We start from the raw sequence: 14,863 nt of genomic DNA on the forward strand, positions 1-14,863 counted from the left end.
GGCCCCAGGCAAGAACAGATAAAAGTAGGGGATAGATGAAAGAAATGAATCATGTGGAGGTTGACACAAGATGTTTTGGGAGAATGAGCCTGAAATTAACTTCCACTTGCCCACCTGCTCCAACTAACCCTGCTGGATTGCACCCTGGGTGTGTAAGAGGCAGCCTGGGGAGCACCAGCTCAACCTTGAAACCCTGTGACCCTTGTCACACTACTTTAATGGGAAATTTCTAACACTTCATCTACACTGAAAACTTATCAAGAACAGTTTATGCTCCATTTTCCTAGTAATGCTAACAACAAAGTCCAATAAATTTTTGCTTGTTTTCTGAGGCTCAGTTATTTTAGATAAAATTGTAACTTTAGGAATGTTCCTCGAGCTGAACCAGTTTCCTCTTCTGTACAATGGTATCACTTCCACCAGCATTACAATTCTGTCAGGGCCAGATGAGGTATTTGTAAAAACTGAGTGCAATAACCTGGCAGGGTAATTACTTCACAGTGTCAAGAACAGGACACTGTACACATGTAAAAAGTTTATACATCCTAAACATCTGGAGCTCCGAATTGTGCATGACAGTCTTTGAGGGTGCCATCCTGAGAGTCCATCACCAGCCCAAGCCAAACAATTTATAAACCACTACAGTCACCACCCAGTAGAATGTCCATCAGAATCTTCTGGGGCCATCTCCTTCATCAGCAGCGACCCCAGCCCAACCTTCAAAGACAGCCCTGCCTCACCCTTCACCAGTGATGTGTGTCTCTAAGGGCAACAGCTGGGCCGGGCACACAGCCAGCAGGTACTCTTACCAGGGGAATGGGTTTCTTGTGAGGACCTCACAATGGACATCAGTTCCCAGGAAAGGGTACTTTCAAGGGATTCCAAGAACAGGAAAACCTAGGGCATTCACTGTGACAGGTTAAAACTCCTAATGCTCAAGAACAAAGGATGGCACAACATTGTAAACTGACTCTACTTCAATTAAAAAAATGAGGGGGAGGGACAAAGGATGGGGCGAGATTATGAACCCCACAGACTCTGCTGTCTCTCACTCTCCCAATGGCTACCTGGAGAAGGAAGGGGCTGGCAGTCATGACGTAGGCACGGGATGAAGGTAAGAGACTAAACAGACTGATGCTTTATTCCAACTGTCAGCTTCAGAGAGTGAGAATCAGACAAACGTTCCACTAAGCATCCAAGGCCCTGCTATGCAAACTCCAGCTCCGTATCACCATCTGGCTTAAGTTTCTTCCTCTGAAAGATACAAAAGCCATGTCAAACTGGTGGAGCTGGTGAATTGCTTATGATTTTCAACACCTCCCCTCAGAAGTTAAACCTTACAGGTCCTTGTAGGACTAACAGGCATTTCCTTTAGTCACCAACTGGTGAAGCAGGCAAGGGAAAGCTCTCAGGCCGCGTAACTAACCTGGAGCACGCTCCTCCCTCAGACACTGGCTAACATCGGGGACCCCACTGCTCCTTCCGCACCCTGGCCTCTACAGGACCACTCTCCTCAACCCCTGCATGCAATCTAAAGGCTCCTGAAGCAGCTCGTGGAGCCAGACTGAATGCTAGTGATGTCCCAGGGAATTCTCAAGCAGCTTTATATCGAGGTTGGAAGACTGGGCTACAGAGCTCTGTCCCCAGCCAGCCCACTGCTCACTCCAGACCCTGGAGTGAGGCTTACTACAAACCTTCTTCTTCCTCTTCCTCCTCCTCCTCCTCCTCGTTGTCCTCATCCGAGCTGAAGGTGCCGTCGGGCAGGCTATAGACGCGGATGACCTGCTTGTTGGGGTCCTTGAGGATGAGGTACTTGCCCTCCTCCAGCTTCATGCAGATGTCAATGACGCAGCGCAGGATGCCCCAGGCATTCTCCACGCTCAGGTTGATCTGGCTGGCAAACTCGTTGGGCTTGAACTGCTGGGTGCCCAGGATGACGTGGCGTGAGGAGTCTTTCACGTGGTACCGGGACACGTAACTATCGGGGGGAAAGGGGTATTACGGTGGGGGCAGGCCGGCCCAGAGCCCCGGGCCGAGTATCAGTGAAACGGTGACATGTGGCCTGATGCGCGTCCCAAGGGAAAGGGGAAAGGGCAAGCCCTCCTCTCCCGACCCGCAGACCCCCCCTTTCAAGATCGGCTCCCAGGTCGCGGCCAGGAGTCTCACCCAAGCTTGAGGTACTCGGACCCGGCCAGCAAAGCACAGCAGGTCCACCGGGCCAACTTGTAGCTGTTGTTCTTCAGCTCGGTGGCAATGACGGCCCCCCGCTGAGAATCCAGCTTCTGACGCCAGTCCACGCCGTTGCAGTGCTGCAGAGGGAAGGCCCCGGTTACGAAAGTGAAGGCAGCCCCGTACTGCCTGGGGCCTGCCGCCTCCTCTGGCAGAGAAGACACTCCCTCGTGGGCTTGGCTGGGGCGGGGCGAGCCCGCAGGCAGATCAAGGGTGCGACTTATGGTTTAAGAGGCGGAGACTCGGTGTCCCCCACCCTGGCACTGCCTGCCCCGTGGCAGGCACTCAATGAACTGCAACTGCTTTCCTCAAGAGAGCTCACCGGGACCAGGGTGCACACACGCCCACATGAGTTAAAAACAAGTGCCGTACAAATGGTGGAGGCGAGTATTTACTCCATGGGTGTGGAGAGGAAGGGCTTCACACAGGAAGTCAGAAGCTCACCCGTGGAGAACACTGGCAGAAGCTGGAGGGGGGGTGACCCAAGAGGCACGGAGGGAAAGACGGGCGGGCTTAGCCTGGGTGGGGTGGAGGCCCCGCAGAGGAGAGGAGGGCAGAGTCAGACGCCGGGCATGTGCACATATACGGACAAAGCAGGGGACCCCAAAGACCGTCTTCTCCAACCACCTCTTCTACAGATGTGGGAACTCGGACTCAGAGTGAAGTGACTAGTTGAAGGGCACCTGGTTCACTGCAACCCTGGCCTAAAAGAAATACCAGGGTTCCTCTTATTAGGAAGTTAGGTCCAAGCCACTAAGGAGTAGTATTGTGGCAGATGTCTCTGTGTTTCCTTCAAAAAGGAAAGCTATCTGGCAGCAGCCTTGTGAGTTTGCTCTGGCATTTTAAGAGCCTTTCCTCAAATCTGTACTTCATGAAGGGAGGGAGGAAGGAGTTGGGGAGGTCAGTTAAGTGACAAATGCAAAATAACAGGCAGAACAAGTAGGGTCCTGATGTCTGTGGGACCCAGAACTGAGCGAGAAGACAGGCTGCGCCTGACAGCAAAATGAGTGCAAAAGAGGGGGGGTCAGAGATGTTGGAGGCTCTGAGCCTAAAAGAGCGGGAGAGAAAAAGCTGATGAACGGACAAGCCAGAGGTAATGACAAACACGGACATCGGAAGGACAAGGTTGTTTAGGAAAACAAACAAAACCAAGCAACAATGGAATGGGAGTCACAGTAGATTTTGGGAATTATTTTTAGAGTTCAAGAAGGAGGCTTGGAGTTGGCAGAATTCTAAGATGCCCCCCAGTGACCCTTGCTCTTGTGGAATCTACTATCCTGGAGTCCAGGTGGAACCTGTGACTATGATGAAATACCCACAATCATGCTACCTCACATCAAAAATGATTCTGCAGATGGAATTACAATCCCTTAATATAGGGAGACCACTAGGGTGGGCCTCCCCTAACCACGCGGGTCAGACATCGGCTCTCTGAGGGCCTAGCACAACGGCCCCTGTGCTCCGTCTCACAGGGCCCTCGTTCAACACAGCCTTGGCGTCGAGCTGCCCTTCCCACTGAGCACCCTTTCTTCTACACAGCAGCACCCAGGAGCACTGCCAGCCATTTCAAATTCAGGCAGGCCCGTGCAGTTTCAGAAAAGAAAACAGCCCAACCATCATGGCGCAGCAGCTTGAGAGAGAACAGAAAGTGGAGGAAAAATGAAGAAAGCACATTTCGTTCAAGATGCTTCCTGAGGAGCTAAATCTGAGCTAATCTGAGAATCTCTGAGTTCAGTAAGGGAAGGAGTTGGAAAAGGGGCATCAGCAGGTTGAAGACGCAGGAGTGGCTGCAGTGAAAGAACAGGTCAAAAAGAGCTGCCCGGCTTCCAGGAAAGCTGCCCACGCAGATCCTAAGGAGAGACCACAGTCACGCCTGCAGAGAACGGGAGCCGGCGGCAGGGCGGGATGGAACAGAGACTGAAAGCACTGGGAGAAGGCAGTTACCCTCACACACAATCCCTTTCTCAGTGAGGACCTCAGTGGGGGAAAATCCCAGAAGACAAAAGAAAAAAAATCTTGGTAGCTCTCCAAGTAATGAGAGGGGAAAGATTCCACGCTGGTTCTGAGTGCCAGCCCGTGATGCAGTGCCCGCGGCGGGCGCCGGAGGCGTGCTCACCCTGGAGTCCCATTCGTTGAGGGTCTTGATGTTGATGAAGGACACCTCGCCGTTGGCTCCGGTCATGACGCCGTCGTGCTCACAGCGGACGATGAGGTCGATGTCGTCTCCAAGCTTCCACCTGCGGTAGCTGCAGTAAAGGAGGAACCCCTGGTCACCCGAGATCCTGGATGTCAGACACACCACCCACAAGGGGCGGGGCACCAGAGACGTGACCTACCGGTACGCAACAGAGGCGATCTCACTCTTATCCATGTCGTCCTCCACAAACGGGTTTGGGTTGGGGAAGTTGTACCTTTCCTTCCCCTGCAAAAATGACAAGGTGTCATGAGACAGCACCAAGTCGCCGCCAAGGCAGTCAGCCAGGCCCCGCAGCTCTGCTTAGTCACAGCCCTGGCCACGTCCCTGGTGCCTTTGAGGGGGCTCCGAGCTCACTGTGCGCCCGTTTACCCTTTCCGAGCACAGGCAGGCACCCGTGAATCACAACCAGTGTCACAGCGAGCGTTTACCCTGTGCTTCCATTTGTAGACCACGTGCTTTATCTACCTCACTTAACCGCGCCCTTCCTGTTCTGGTTTTCTCCACAGCATGCGGCCATTTGTCACAACACACATGTATTTAGGGCTTATTGTCTTTCCTCTTCTGTTACAATGAAGCTTCCTAAGGGCAAGAACCGTGTTTGGCTGGCTGCTGTATCCCCAGCTCCTTAACAGTGTATCTGTATTGGACACAACAGTGTATCTGTCAAATAACTGAAGAAACCATCACAGTGTATCTGTGAGACCAGTATTACTAGTTTTCTAATTTTACAGAGAAGAAACATGCCGGACACGGCAAGCTAAACAGTGGTGGACCTTGGGTTCAGAGCCAGGCAGTATGACCTCAAAGCCCAAACTTGGATCTCCTCTGTGACAGGCAGGGACCCCATCTGTCTTGCCCCCCTCCTCCACCAGAGCTGACGACACAGCAGAGGCTCAATAAACAGTAGCTGCAGTTAACAAAACACAACACACGCCTGGCCGCCGCGGCGCTCACCATCCTCAGGCATTGCTGGGAGAAGTTGTGGTTGATGTAGGTCGCTTCCATGGCCAGGTTGCGGGGCGAGTTGAAGGAGTTACCTTCGTCCTGAGGGGGCTCGTTGGCCGTCTCACTCACCGTCAGGAGGTCTGCAAAAGCAGTGGCACGGTCACCCACCCAGGAAACAGAGGGTCACCGAGGACGTGCACGGCCCCTTGGGGAGACGGGGCGATCCAAACAACACAGGCCTTTCCTCCAAAGAACCGCCAGCTGCTAACAGGGGTCTCCCGAGCGCGGGACACACTGGGGAGGGAGCGGGGAGCGCTCCTGGGTAACTTTAGATACTAAGATTAAATTCACTTGCAATCACGTTGGAAGAACGCTATCCCTTTTCGCTCTTTTTGGATTCTTCAAGAGAATGATTTTATTAGCTTTTCAACAAAGGCAAGGAATGTAATCACATTGTTTGGCTTCACTCTTATTTTTGAGTGACTGGTTTTCGCTCACGGTGTCTGTGCACATGCACGTGTACATGGGATAAGACATGCATATGCATTTCTCCTTTCTAAGTACACGGATTAAAAAAAGGCATCATTTAAAGAAAAACATTAAGAACTAAAGGTGGTATGGAGAGATGGCAGAAGGCAGGAAAATGCTATTCAAATGAGTAACAACCAGAAGCATGGTGTTGGGGCGCTGTGAGGACTCAAGATGCTGATGCCCTGACAAGGTCTGCAGTGACAGTCCCTTCTCATGTCTTTGAGGAGGCTGGGGATTCTGACAAGGCTGTCAATGCCCGTGAGGACACACCATCTTCCACCTATCCTCTACCCCAGGGAATTATTCTGGACTGACAAGAACACTCAGCGCATGTGTTTTCCCAGACAAGCTTCTTACCAAAGTCAGAGTTGTCCCTCTTGTCAAAGAAGAGCTTGGACCCGACTCTCTGGACGACAATGTCCCAGGAATACACAGAGCGGGTGCAGCTCATCAGTGTGGCCAGAATGGCATCTGTGGCAAACACATTCCCCTGAGTTTTTGCCAGCTGCAAAGAAGACAAGAGAAAGCTGTGAGGCCCATTTACAGGAGGGAGGACACCTCTGTAAGGAGCCCTCTGGTTGTCTGAGTAAGGCTGCAGCAAGCAAGCTAGCGAGCCCAGGATCCGGGGAAGCGCAGCTCACCAAGCGCCCGCTACACCCCAGGAGAGCACTGCACAACATTTTCATCCTCACCGTGAGGCCGTAAGCACATTTACCCCAAATTACAGATGAGAAAACTAAGGCCCCAGAGGTGAAGCTGGGAAGCATGGCGGAGCTGGGATCTGGGACAGCTTCACTCAGTACCAACACTTCCAGTCTGGCCGGTTACAGTGCCTTCATTTTCATCTAATCCTAAGTCGATTTAGAAGAGTCTTATCTACAGGGGCTTCCAAGGCCCAACCGACTCACGTACATCCCCGCGCCCCCTTCTCTCTCTGAGGTCTCAGCCGTGAAGGCCAGCAGCACCCATGCGGGCGGGTGAGGGGCAGGGGACGCCCACCTTCCGGATGACGGGGTCGTCTGTGGTGGTGACAGTGTGGAAGATGCGCTTGATGCTCCGTAGCGGCTTCTCGCTCCTCGTGGTGATGCGGTCGAAGGCTTTGTCGTAGTACTCCAGGGCCCCGCAGCACTCGCTGAGGGGAGAGCGGGCAAGTCATGCTCGTGAGGGGCAAGACCCCTGCTCCTTTTCTGCTAAGTCATGGAATCCGAGTCTTTCCCAAAGGTCGAGAGAGATGAAAGCAGCCTCTGACTCGACTCCCACTGCTTGCTCAGGTCCCTGTCCCCTTGGCTCCTGACATGGCTCCACAGAACAGTGAGAACACAACCAATTTGGCTCAAGCTCCCTATTTTAAAGACTGGGAGACTGAGGCCAAGACAGGGAGAGGAGCAGTTACAAGCCCCCAGCAGGGGCACCAAGTCCAGTGTGGGGCTCTAGCTTCCCCTAAGTTACTTCCACCCACAGGCCCTTTGAGGTAAGGAGCTCTCTGAAGTGTCAGGAAGAGCCCTGCCTTTCTTCAAGAACTGCTGACTTTCTCTTTCTGCCCAAAGAGCTACAGAACTTAGCTTTCTCTTTTGCTCAGAATTTCAGGAAGCAGAAAGAAATCTGGAGTTTAATATCAGCAAATTTCTTTCTGCTTTCTTCCCTTTCTCTTTCTGCCAAAGAGTTCTACAACTTAACTTAATTTTTCTTTTGCTGACAATGCCAGGAAGTTGAGAGCTGAAGTTTAATATCAGTAAACTTCTTTCTGCTTTTCCCCACTTCACACTGATGTTTTAAAACGCATCTGTTAAGACTGGGCAAGGCCTTTTGAGTTAAGTGGCTTCAAATCCTTTTTGGAAATACTAGGGCTTAGGAAACAGTCATCACCCGCTGGTCCACACACAGACAGGAGCGCGGTGGAGGGAGTAAAGGCCGCCACCTACATGTCCTGTGGCTCTGAAACCTCCAGGTAGCGCATCTTCATTAACTGAGGAAAATCCATCTCCTCTTTCACCTCCCAGTCACTGCGGACCTCCACTGAAGAGTCTCGGGGTTTCTGTCAGAGAAAACCATCGGAGGGAAAAAATTACAGCCAGTGCAAACCATAAGCAAAAGGCAGGTTAACAGCATGAAGAGTTATATTCACTAAATATATCCTGAACATTTACTGCGTGCTGGCTCTTTTCTAACAGAGTCCCTGACTCTTAGGAGCTCACAATCTAGAAGAGGACTGAAGGGACAAAGGTTCAGAAACAAATGGGAATTCTATTCCTTGGTAATGAAGTCATCCCGGAAACATCAACTCTTTTGTATTTCTGTTTTATGGAGGAGCTGTAACAGGTCCTTTATATTGCTCCCAGGGTATTAGCTATTTATTCTTACTGCTACAGCAATCATGCCCAGCAAAATGTAACTTCCACAACTGTAACTTCACTCTTACAGAGGTCTTCTCCTCTCACAGTGTCCACACACACACTTGTACAGGAACGTTCAGAGCAGCATCATTTACAATAGCAAAAAGAAAAAGTCACCCCGATGTCTGGCAACAGGTGAACGGAGAAACAAAATGTGGTATACCCATACAATGGAATTTGGCAATGAAAGGAATGAAGTGCTGACGCACGCTCCAACATGGATGAACCTTGAAAACACGATGCTCAGTGAAAGGAGCCAGTCACAAAGACCAACTGTTATCATTCCATCTATATGAAATGTCCAGGCAGGCAAATCCATAGACAGAAAACAGATGACGGGTAGCCTAATGCTGAGGAGAACAGGGACTGACGGGTACAGGGAACGGGGCTTCTTTTTAGAGTGATGAGTGTGTTCTGAAGTTGACTGCAGTAATGGCTACCGTGCTCTGTGAATACACTAAAACTGGACTGTACACTTTAAATGGGTGAATTGTGTAGCATGTGAATGACACCTCAAAAAGCTGTTATAAAACCAAACAAATTAAATGAAATTCCTGGACAGAATTCTGGTATGCATACACTACCTGTGATTTTTGGTCCCATTTCTGCCTCACTCCAAATTGTTTCTGGAACTTTTTCTGCAATCGTATGCGTTCTCTGGAAAGACAGGAAAAGCACATGGTTTTACCTGATCACTGATCAGCTATACCTTGTTCTACATATAGAACCCAGCCAGGTCTGCTCTCCTGCACAGCTCCAGGGGCTCACAAGACCCAGTGTGAACGGCCCCCCTGGAGTTGTGCCACAGCAGACCTGAGCCTAGGCAAGCTCCAGAATCTCTTCCTATCTGCCTCTGTTTCCCCTCAGTGCACATGCCCACTGCAAACAGTTTCCTGCTCATGCTCTCTGCCACGAATGGCCCTTGGAGAACGACACCAGGGCAGAATCAGTGGCTTAACTGGCTCTAGGAAGGCTTTCTGTTTTTTTGCAATGGTGGGGAAGATGACTCTTCTCCTGCTTTGGCCTAGTGATATCAGAGTAGTCAGTCCTGGAAGGATAACTTGTTCCAGAAGGATGGGCACCTCACCTCTCCTTCTGCTTGGCGCTCTTAGGCAGGGTCTGCAGGTTGAATTGAACCATGTTCCGTCGATCTTTGTCTCTGCGGAGGTTCCGCTGGGAATTAGGAAAAAACATTCATGTTAAAATCTTGGAGATCTGACTTACAATTGGCAGTGCCTAATGGGAGGTCATTACCACAAGTTTAGGATGCAAAAGCCAAGGTGCACATTTTACGTTGTGCTTTTATAGAGTCAACATCTGGGGGTTTTAGTTGAGTAAGTAGAGGCATACCTCAGAGGTATTTTGGGTTTGGTTCCAGACCACTGCAATAAAGTGAACGTCGCAATGCAGCAGGACACACAAATGTCTTGGGCATATAAGTTACGCTATACACGTAGTTTATACTATACTGTAGTCCATTAAGTGTGCAATACCATCATGTGTAAAAAAACCAATGTACAACCTTAATTAAAAGATACTTTATTGCTAAAAAATGTTAACCATCATCTGAGCCTTCAGTGAGTTGTAGGAGTAACATCAAAGATCACTGACCATAGCTCACCATCACAAACAACAATAATGAGAAGTTTGAGATATTGTTGAGAATTACTAAAATGTGACACAGGGACACGAAGTGAGCAAACGCTGTTGGAAAAACAGCACCAGAAGACTTGCTCGAAGCAGGGTTGCCACAAACCTTCAATTTGTGAAAAATGCAGTATCTGTGAAGTGCAGTAAAATGAGGTTATGTTTGTACTTGGAATTAGCTTAGACTTATATTCACACACACATTCTTTATTGAAGTAGGTTTACTGGCTCTTATTAGAGCTATTCAGTTTGCCTCTTTATGTAATAAGGTACAGCCCAACTGGACCATCTACTTAATAAATCTTGCACACAGCAATTAAGTGACGCAATAGACCAAAACGCACCTTTTCATCCAGCACAAACATCCATTCTTAGCACAGATGTCCTGGTCAACAGAAATCTAAACTGTTAAACTCATCCCCAGACTCATCCCCAGATCCAGTACCCATTTACTTTGGCATAATTTGTCACTGAACAGCTACTTGGGATTCACTATAAGACCCACGGTAACATGCTTTCCTCTCATCAGTACTCACACAGTAGCATTTTTAGCAGCAGCGGACAGCCCCTAGATAGTCAGACTGCTGGCTCTTGGCCTACCTGTGCAAATCGCATCCGATTCCGCTGGTAGGCAGTCTTCTGTGTGCGCACTGTATCCACCAGCTGGAAACTAGTTTCATCTTCCTCATGGAAGTAAGCATACTGACTTCCACCTCCAAACTGAGAGGAGTACTTATCTGGAGGCAAAAGTGACAGTGTGTAACAACCCCACCCACAGACTTTACAAACACATAGTGGTCTAAAGCCTTACTATTTATAAAATGTGGTCTCAGGACCCACCTCATTGGCTGGGAGCATCTCAGACGTACAGACTCACAGCCTCACCCCAGCCCACTGAGGCAGAATCAGCATTTTAATAAGATCCCCAGATGATTCATACGCATATTCAAAAGTCTGAAAAGCTCTGGTCCAAAGAACTTCCTAAGACAGAGTCTGAGGAACTCAAGACAAGTCCATTCAACTCTGCCCTATTCTACAAGAATGAGTTAAAATGTACTCTCAGGAGAGGCAAGTACGCAGTATAAGCATCATCACTGCCACCATCTGGCGCCCAAGGCAGACATGTCTAATGGGCTACATTTTACCTCGCCAACCTCAGACTCAGCCAGTCTTAACGTGGTACTCCAGGGTCCTCCTCTAGCTGTCTCAGCTGGCACAGAGGTAAAATCCAATCTCCTGTTCCAGGATCTTAAAACCAGGAGTTTTAAAACTGGGATCCATTGACTGGCCTCACAGATACAAGCAGTCCCAAATCATGAAATGCAAAATGGGAATGTGTTCAACAGACTTGTAAAAGGGGCCATGGCTTCCCAAAAGTTGAGGGAAAAAATCCCACTATAATAGGTCAAACCTCTTTAATGACAATCCAACTTGGAGGCTACTTCCAAAAATATGTGGATAGTTTCCAGAGTCCAGAATACGCCCCTAAAAACTATGAATTATCAGCATTTTGTTCCGATTCTAGAATGATTTCAGGGGGAGGTTACTAGAAGTAACAATCCCCCAAGGCCCTGATCCAAGCAGTCAGGGGGAGAACACTTACTTGTGTACCTCTTATCTTGGTACGTGGCACCCGTCCAGTCTGCAACCTAGTAAGAACAATAAGGAAAGACAGGGAAGGGAGCGTAGGTCAACCAGGCAAGTTTCTGCTGATCCAGAACCCACCTCTCCTCCAAAGTAAGGACACAGTGTGAAGAAGAACCAGGAGCACTGGCTCATGATGGCTCTGTAAGAGCTCAGCTCTTCTACGACCACTGGAAGTACCCAGAGCTTGTAACCCTTATGCTTTTGAGAGAATAAAACTGAAACGAACTCAGAGTAGCAGCCACAGCTTAAAAGACTCAGACCCCCGCGGACAAGCAAGTACCTTTCCTAGCCGATCTCCTTTGCTGAATGGCTGGTAGGGCATATCCCGAAACTGCTCAGGAACTGCACAAGGACCCCAGCCCGAGGGGTTGTCCTGGATCACGGGTGTCATAAACTTTGCCATCTTCTAAAACCTTAAAAAATACAAATAATATAGGTAGCTCCACAAAGAAAAGCCTGAAGGTTTAAAAAAAAAAAAGGCTTCCATTTGAGGATAAGCTAAGACATAAATTATAAAATTAAAAAAGCAACACACAAAATGGAACCATCAACTGTTGAGCTACTCCCAACTTAATGTTTTCTTGTAAACAATGTTGTGACTATTTGGACTCAGAAGACTGCTAACCAAACTGATTTATCATGTTTCATTGATTTTTTTTCCCACTGTAGTATCTTTGAAATGAGTTTGCACCTTATGCTTGATGGGGTGTCATATCTTAATTGGCAACTTTTTTTCTTAGTATTCTATGAAATAATTGTGCTTCTTAAATTCAGCGGTGTCTCAGATTTGATGAAATGTAGTAACTTTATTCCAAGTGTAATAACCATGTTCTAGTTCTCATAAACACCTTCACCAAGGTGTACAATATTTTACTTCCCTAAACCTCTCTTCATTTGTAAAATAAGTAAGATCCTGGTTTTGCTTCTATCAGTGGCTCACTATGAAAGCTGTAGTAGTTAACATATGTGGAAATGCTTCCACTGTAAAATGCCATGATTAACACTCAGTCTTGCAAAAATACATTTACACACAGTGCTGAGAAAAAACAAGACTCCATGAGTAAATCCCGAAATTCAACTTTCCTGTCATCCTTCCACTTTTTTGTCATCAATGCAAATCCTTATGCAGAGCAAGTGGACACAGAGGCAAGCAAAAGGCCCACGAGAAGGCTGAGGAGACCACCAGAAACCTTAGGTCATAAAAGGGGGCCATGCAGCCAATGTTCATAAATGTTAGGAGTACCAGGCATGTTCTCAGTGCTTCTCCTGCATAAATTAACTCCTCCCAACAATCCTGAGGTAGGACCAGTATTATCCCCACTCTCCAGATAAGAATACTGAGACAAAGAGAAATCAAGACATTGCCCAAAGTCGCAACACCAACGGATGAAAGATTTGAATCCAGGTAAACTGGTTCCACAGTCCACAGTTAGGACTCCTCTCAGGAGAGTAAAAACCAGGGGCTGCAGACAGATGTTCACCTGACAGTTCCTATGAAAAATGTATGCATTTATCATCCAGGGTAATCCTCTGAAAATGCTCAGCAGTTGAGTTCCCAGGGGAAACTTCATGACACAAATATTGTTGGAGTCTGGAGAGCAATCAAAGAGTACAGGGTACTAAATTTAGTAAACTCTTTTCATTGCTCCATGGTAAGGAGACTAAGACTTCCTACAGAGATGACACTTGGGTGACAGCAACAGGGAATAAATCTGGGAGCTCCATCCTCCAACTTGAACTTAAGTTACAACACAAGAAGAGGCCTGAGGGAAGGGCTGGTGGTCTCAAAGCAATTCACATTTATCAAGCTCCTACAACGTGTCAGATGCAACACAACTAACACCTCCTCACCCCTATTTTAGAGATAACAATGTGTAGTTCAGCCAAATCAAGCAGTTGATCTGTCCATCATTTAAAAATAGATTTGATTTCCAGGGTTGTTCTGCCCGAAATCCAACACTCTTCCTATTATTATATAGCTGAGCAGCAGCCTGAAAAGATCTGGGATTTCGGACCATATGTGACAACATGGTAAGACATCTCAAAACACACAAAAATCTACTTGTTCTGTCAGAGATGGAGGGAAACAGGCCCAAGGCTTGACATACATTTCTCGGGGTGGAGGAGGACGACGATGGGGGCGGGGGGGGGGGAGGAAGTCACCTGGTTTCAATGTAAAATAAGAGTGAGTAGAATGGAACCAGTTGGAGAAACTTTAAGTTAAAACGGAGTGACAGCTGTACTGGCTACGGGGGCAGTCTCAGGAGCCTTGTGGCTGGCAGGCCATGGTACTATGTACATTATCGTGGCTACTGCAGATCATATACCATCTATTCCTGGGGGGCGTTGAGAGTTTCAGATCAGAGATCAATCTACTCCATCCCAGTCTTCCATTTCACAGAAAAGGAAAGGAAACATTTGGATCGTGAACTCCGCCGAGCAGGGACGGCCACCGCTCATCCCGGCGCCCCCAATATCTCACTCGCAGAAACTCAAGGAGCCGTGGACCACTTTAAAGACCCTAAGCCTCAGCTGGGTTAAGTGACATGATCACATATGCCCAGCCTGTGGGCGCTAAGCGGAGTCCAGGGCCAGGGAATCTCAGCCACAGTGCTGTACCGGAACCCGCACGGGTTAGGACCCGGGCCGCGAAGGCAGATTATTGCCCCGCCCAGCGGAGGGACCGCGGCGGCAGGAGGGGGCGTACGGCGGTCTCTTCCGGTACGCGCCCGAAGGCCAGGCCCAGGACAAGCCAGCCCCAGAGGTCCGCGGAACGCTACGGAACACGCCGCTCACCTGCAACGGCCGTAGCCGGTCCCGATGGCGAGAGATAGTCGGGGCCGGGGACCGCGCCAAAGCCTGCACTCCGAGAAACCGGGAAAAGAAGAAAGATGCGCGCGCAACGACCGGCGCCGTAAACACGACCGGCGCTGTCGTAAACTGCTCTCCAGCTTCCTTCCGGTTCGGCAACCGAACGCACGAGTCGTAAAGCGAAGGCACGCCCGGAAACTCGTCACTGTTCTTTTCGAGGGGCTGTCCTTGTTAGCCTGCGAAGCTGCAAGACTCCAGAGGATGTTTATAGTTACGTCATGGGGCATCCGGCGACGCTCAGAGAGGGCGTTTAGGTTTCTTGAAACGTGGCGGCCGTGCAATCGGAGCTGGAGGCGGAGAGTGGCTGACAGCCCCTCTGTGTCCCACAGTGCCTCGCGGGCCACTTCGGCCCCTCTGTATCCCACAATGACCGGAGGCTCCTGCCTTTTTTAAACGATCGTGT

At 49.2% G+C, this 14,863-nt stretch overlaps 1 protein-coding gene across 1 annotated transcript; it reads right to left on the reverse strand.

Annotated features, from left to right (window-relative positions):
* Nucleotides 1-1,109: 1,109 nt before the first annotated feature.
* Nucleotides 1,110-14,541, reverse strand: EIF3D (eukaryotic translation initiation factor 3 subunit D). The gene is made up of 15 exons (XM_010960371.2): nucleotides 14,386-14,541; nucleotides 11,870-12,002; nucleotides 11,546-11,591; nucleotides 10,543-10,679; nucleotides 9,383-9,468; nucleotides 8,880-8,952; nucleotides 7,825-7,937; nucleotides 6,902-7,034; nucleotides 6,260-6,407; nucleotides 5,381-5,511; nucleotides 4,566-4,651; nucleotides 4,346-4,475; nucleotides 2,167-2,309; nucleotides 1,695-1,978; nucleotides 1,110-1,254 (listed from the first exon to the last, which is right to left on the reverse strand). The coding sequence occupies exons 2-15, from the start codon at nucleotides 11,990-11,992 to the stop codon at nucleotides 1,241-1,243; spliced, it is 1,647 nt and encodes a 548-aa protein (XP_010958673.1). The 5' UTR covers nucleotides 11,993-12,002; nucleotides 14,386-14,541; the 3' UTR covers nucleotides 1,110-1,240.
* Nucleotides 14,542-14,863: the final 322 nt, after the last annotated feature.

The sequence above is a fragment of the Camelus bactrianus genome, chromosome 12 (assembly GCF_048773025.1).
Source record: "Camelus bactrianus isolate YW-2024 breed Bactrian camel chromosome 12, ASM4877302v1, whole genome shotgun sequence".
In the NCBI taxonomy this organism is placed as follows: Eukaryota; Metazoa; Chordata; class Mammalia; order Artiodactyla; family Camelidae; genus Camelus; species Camelus bactrianus.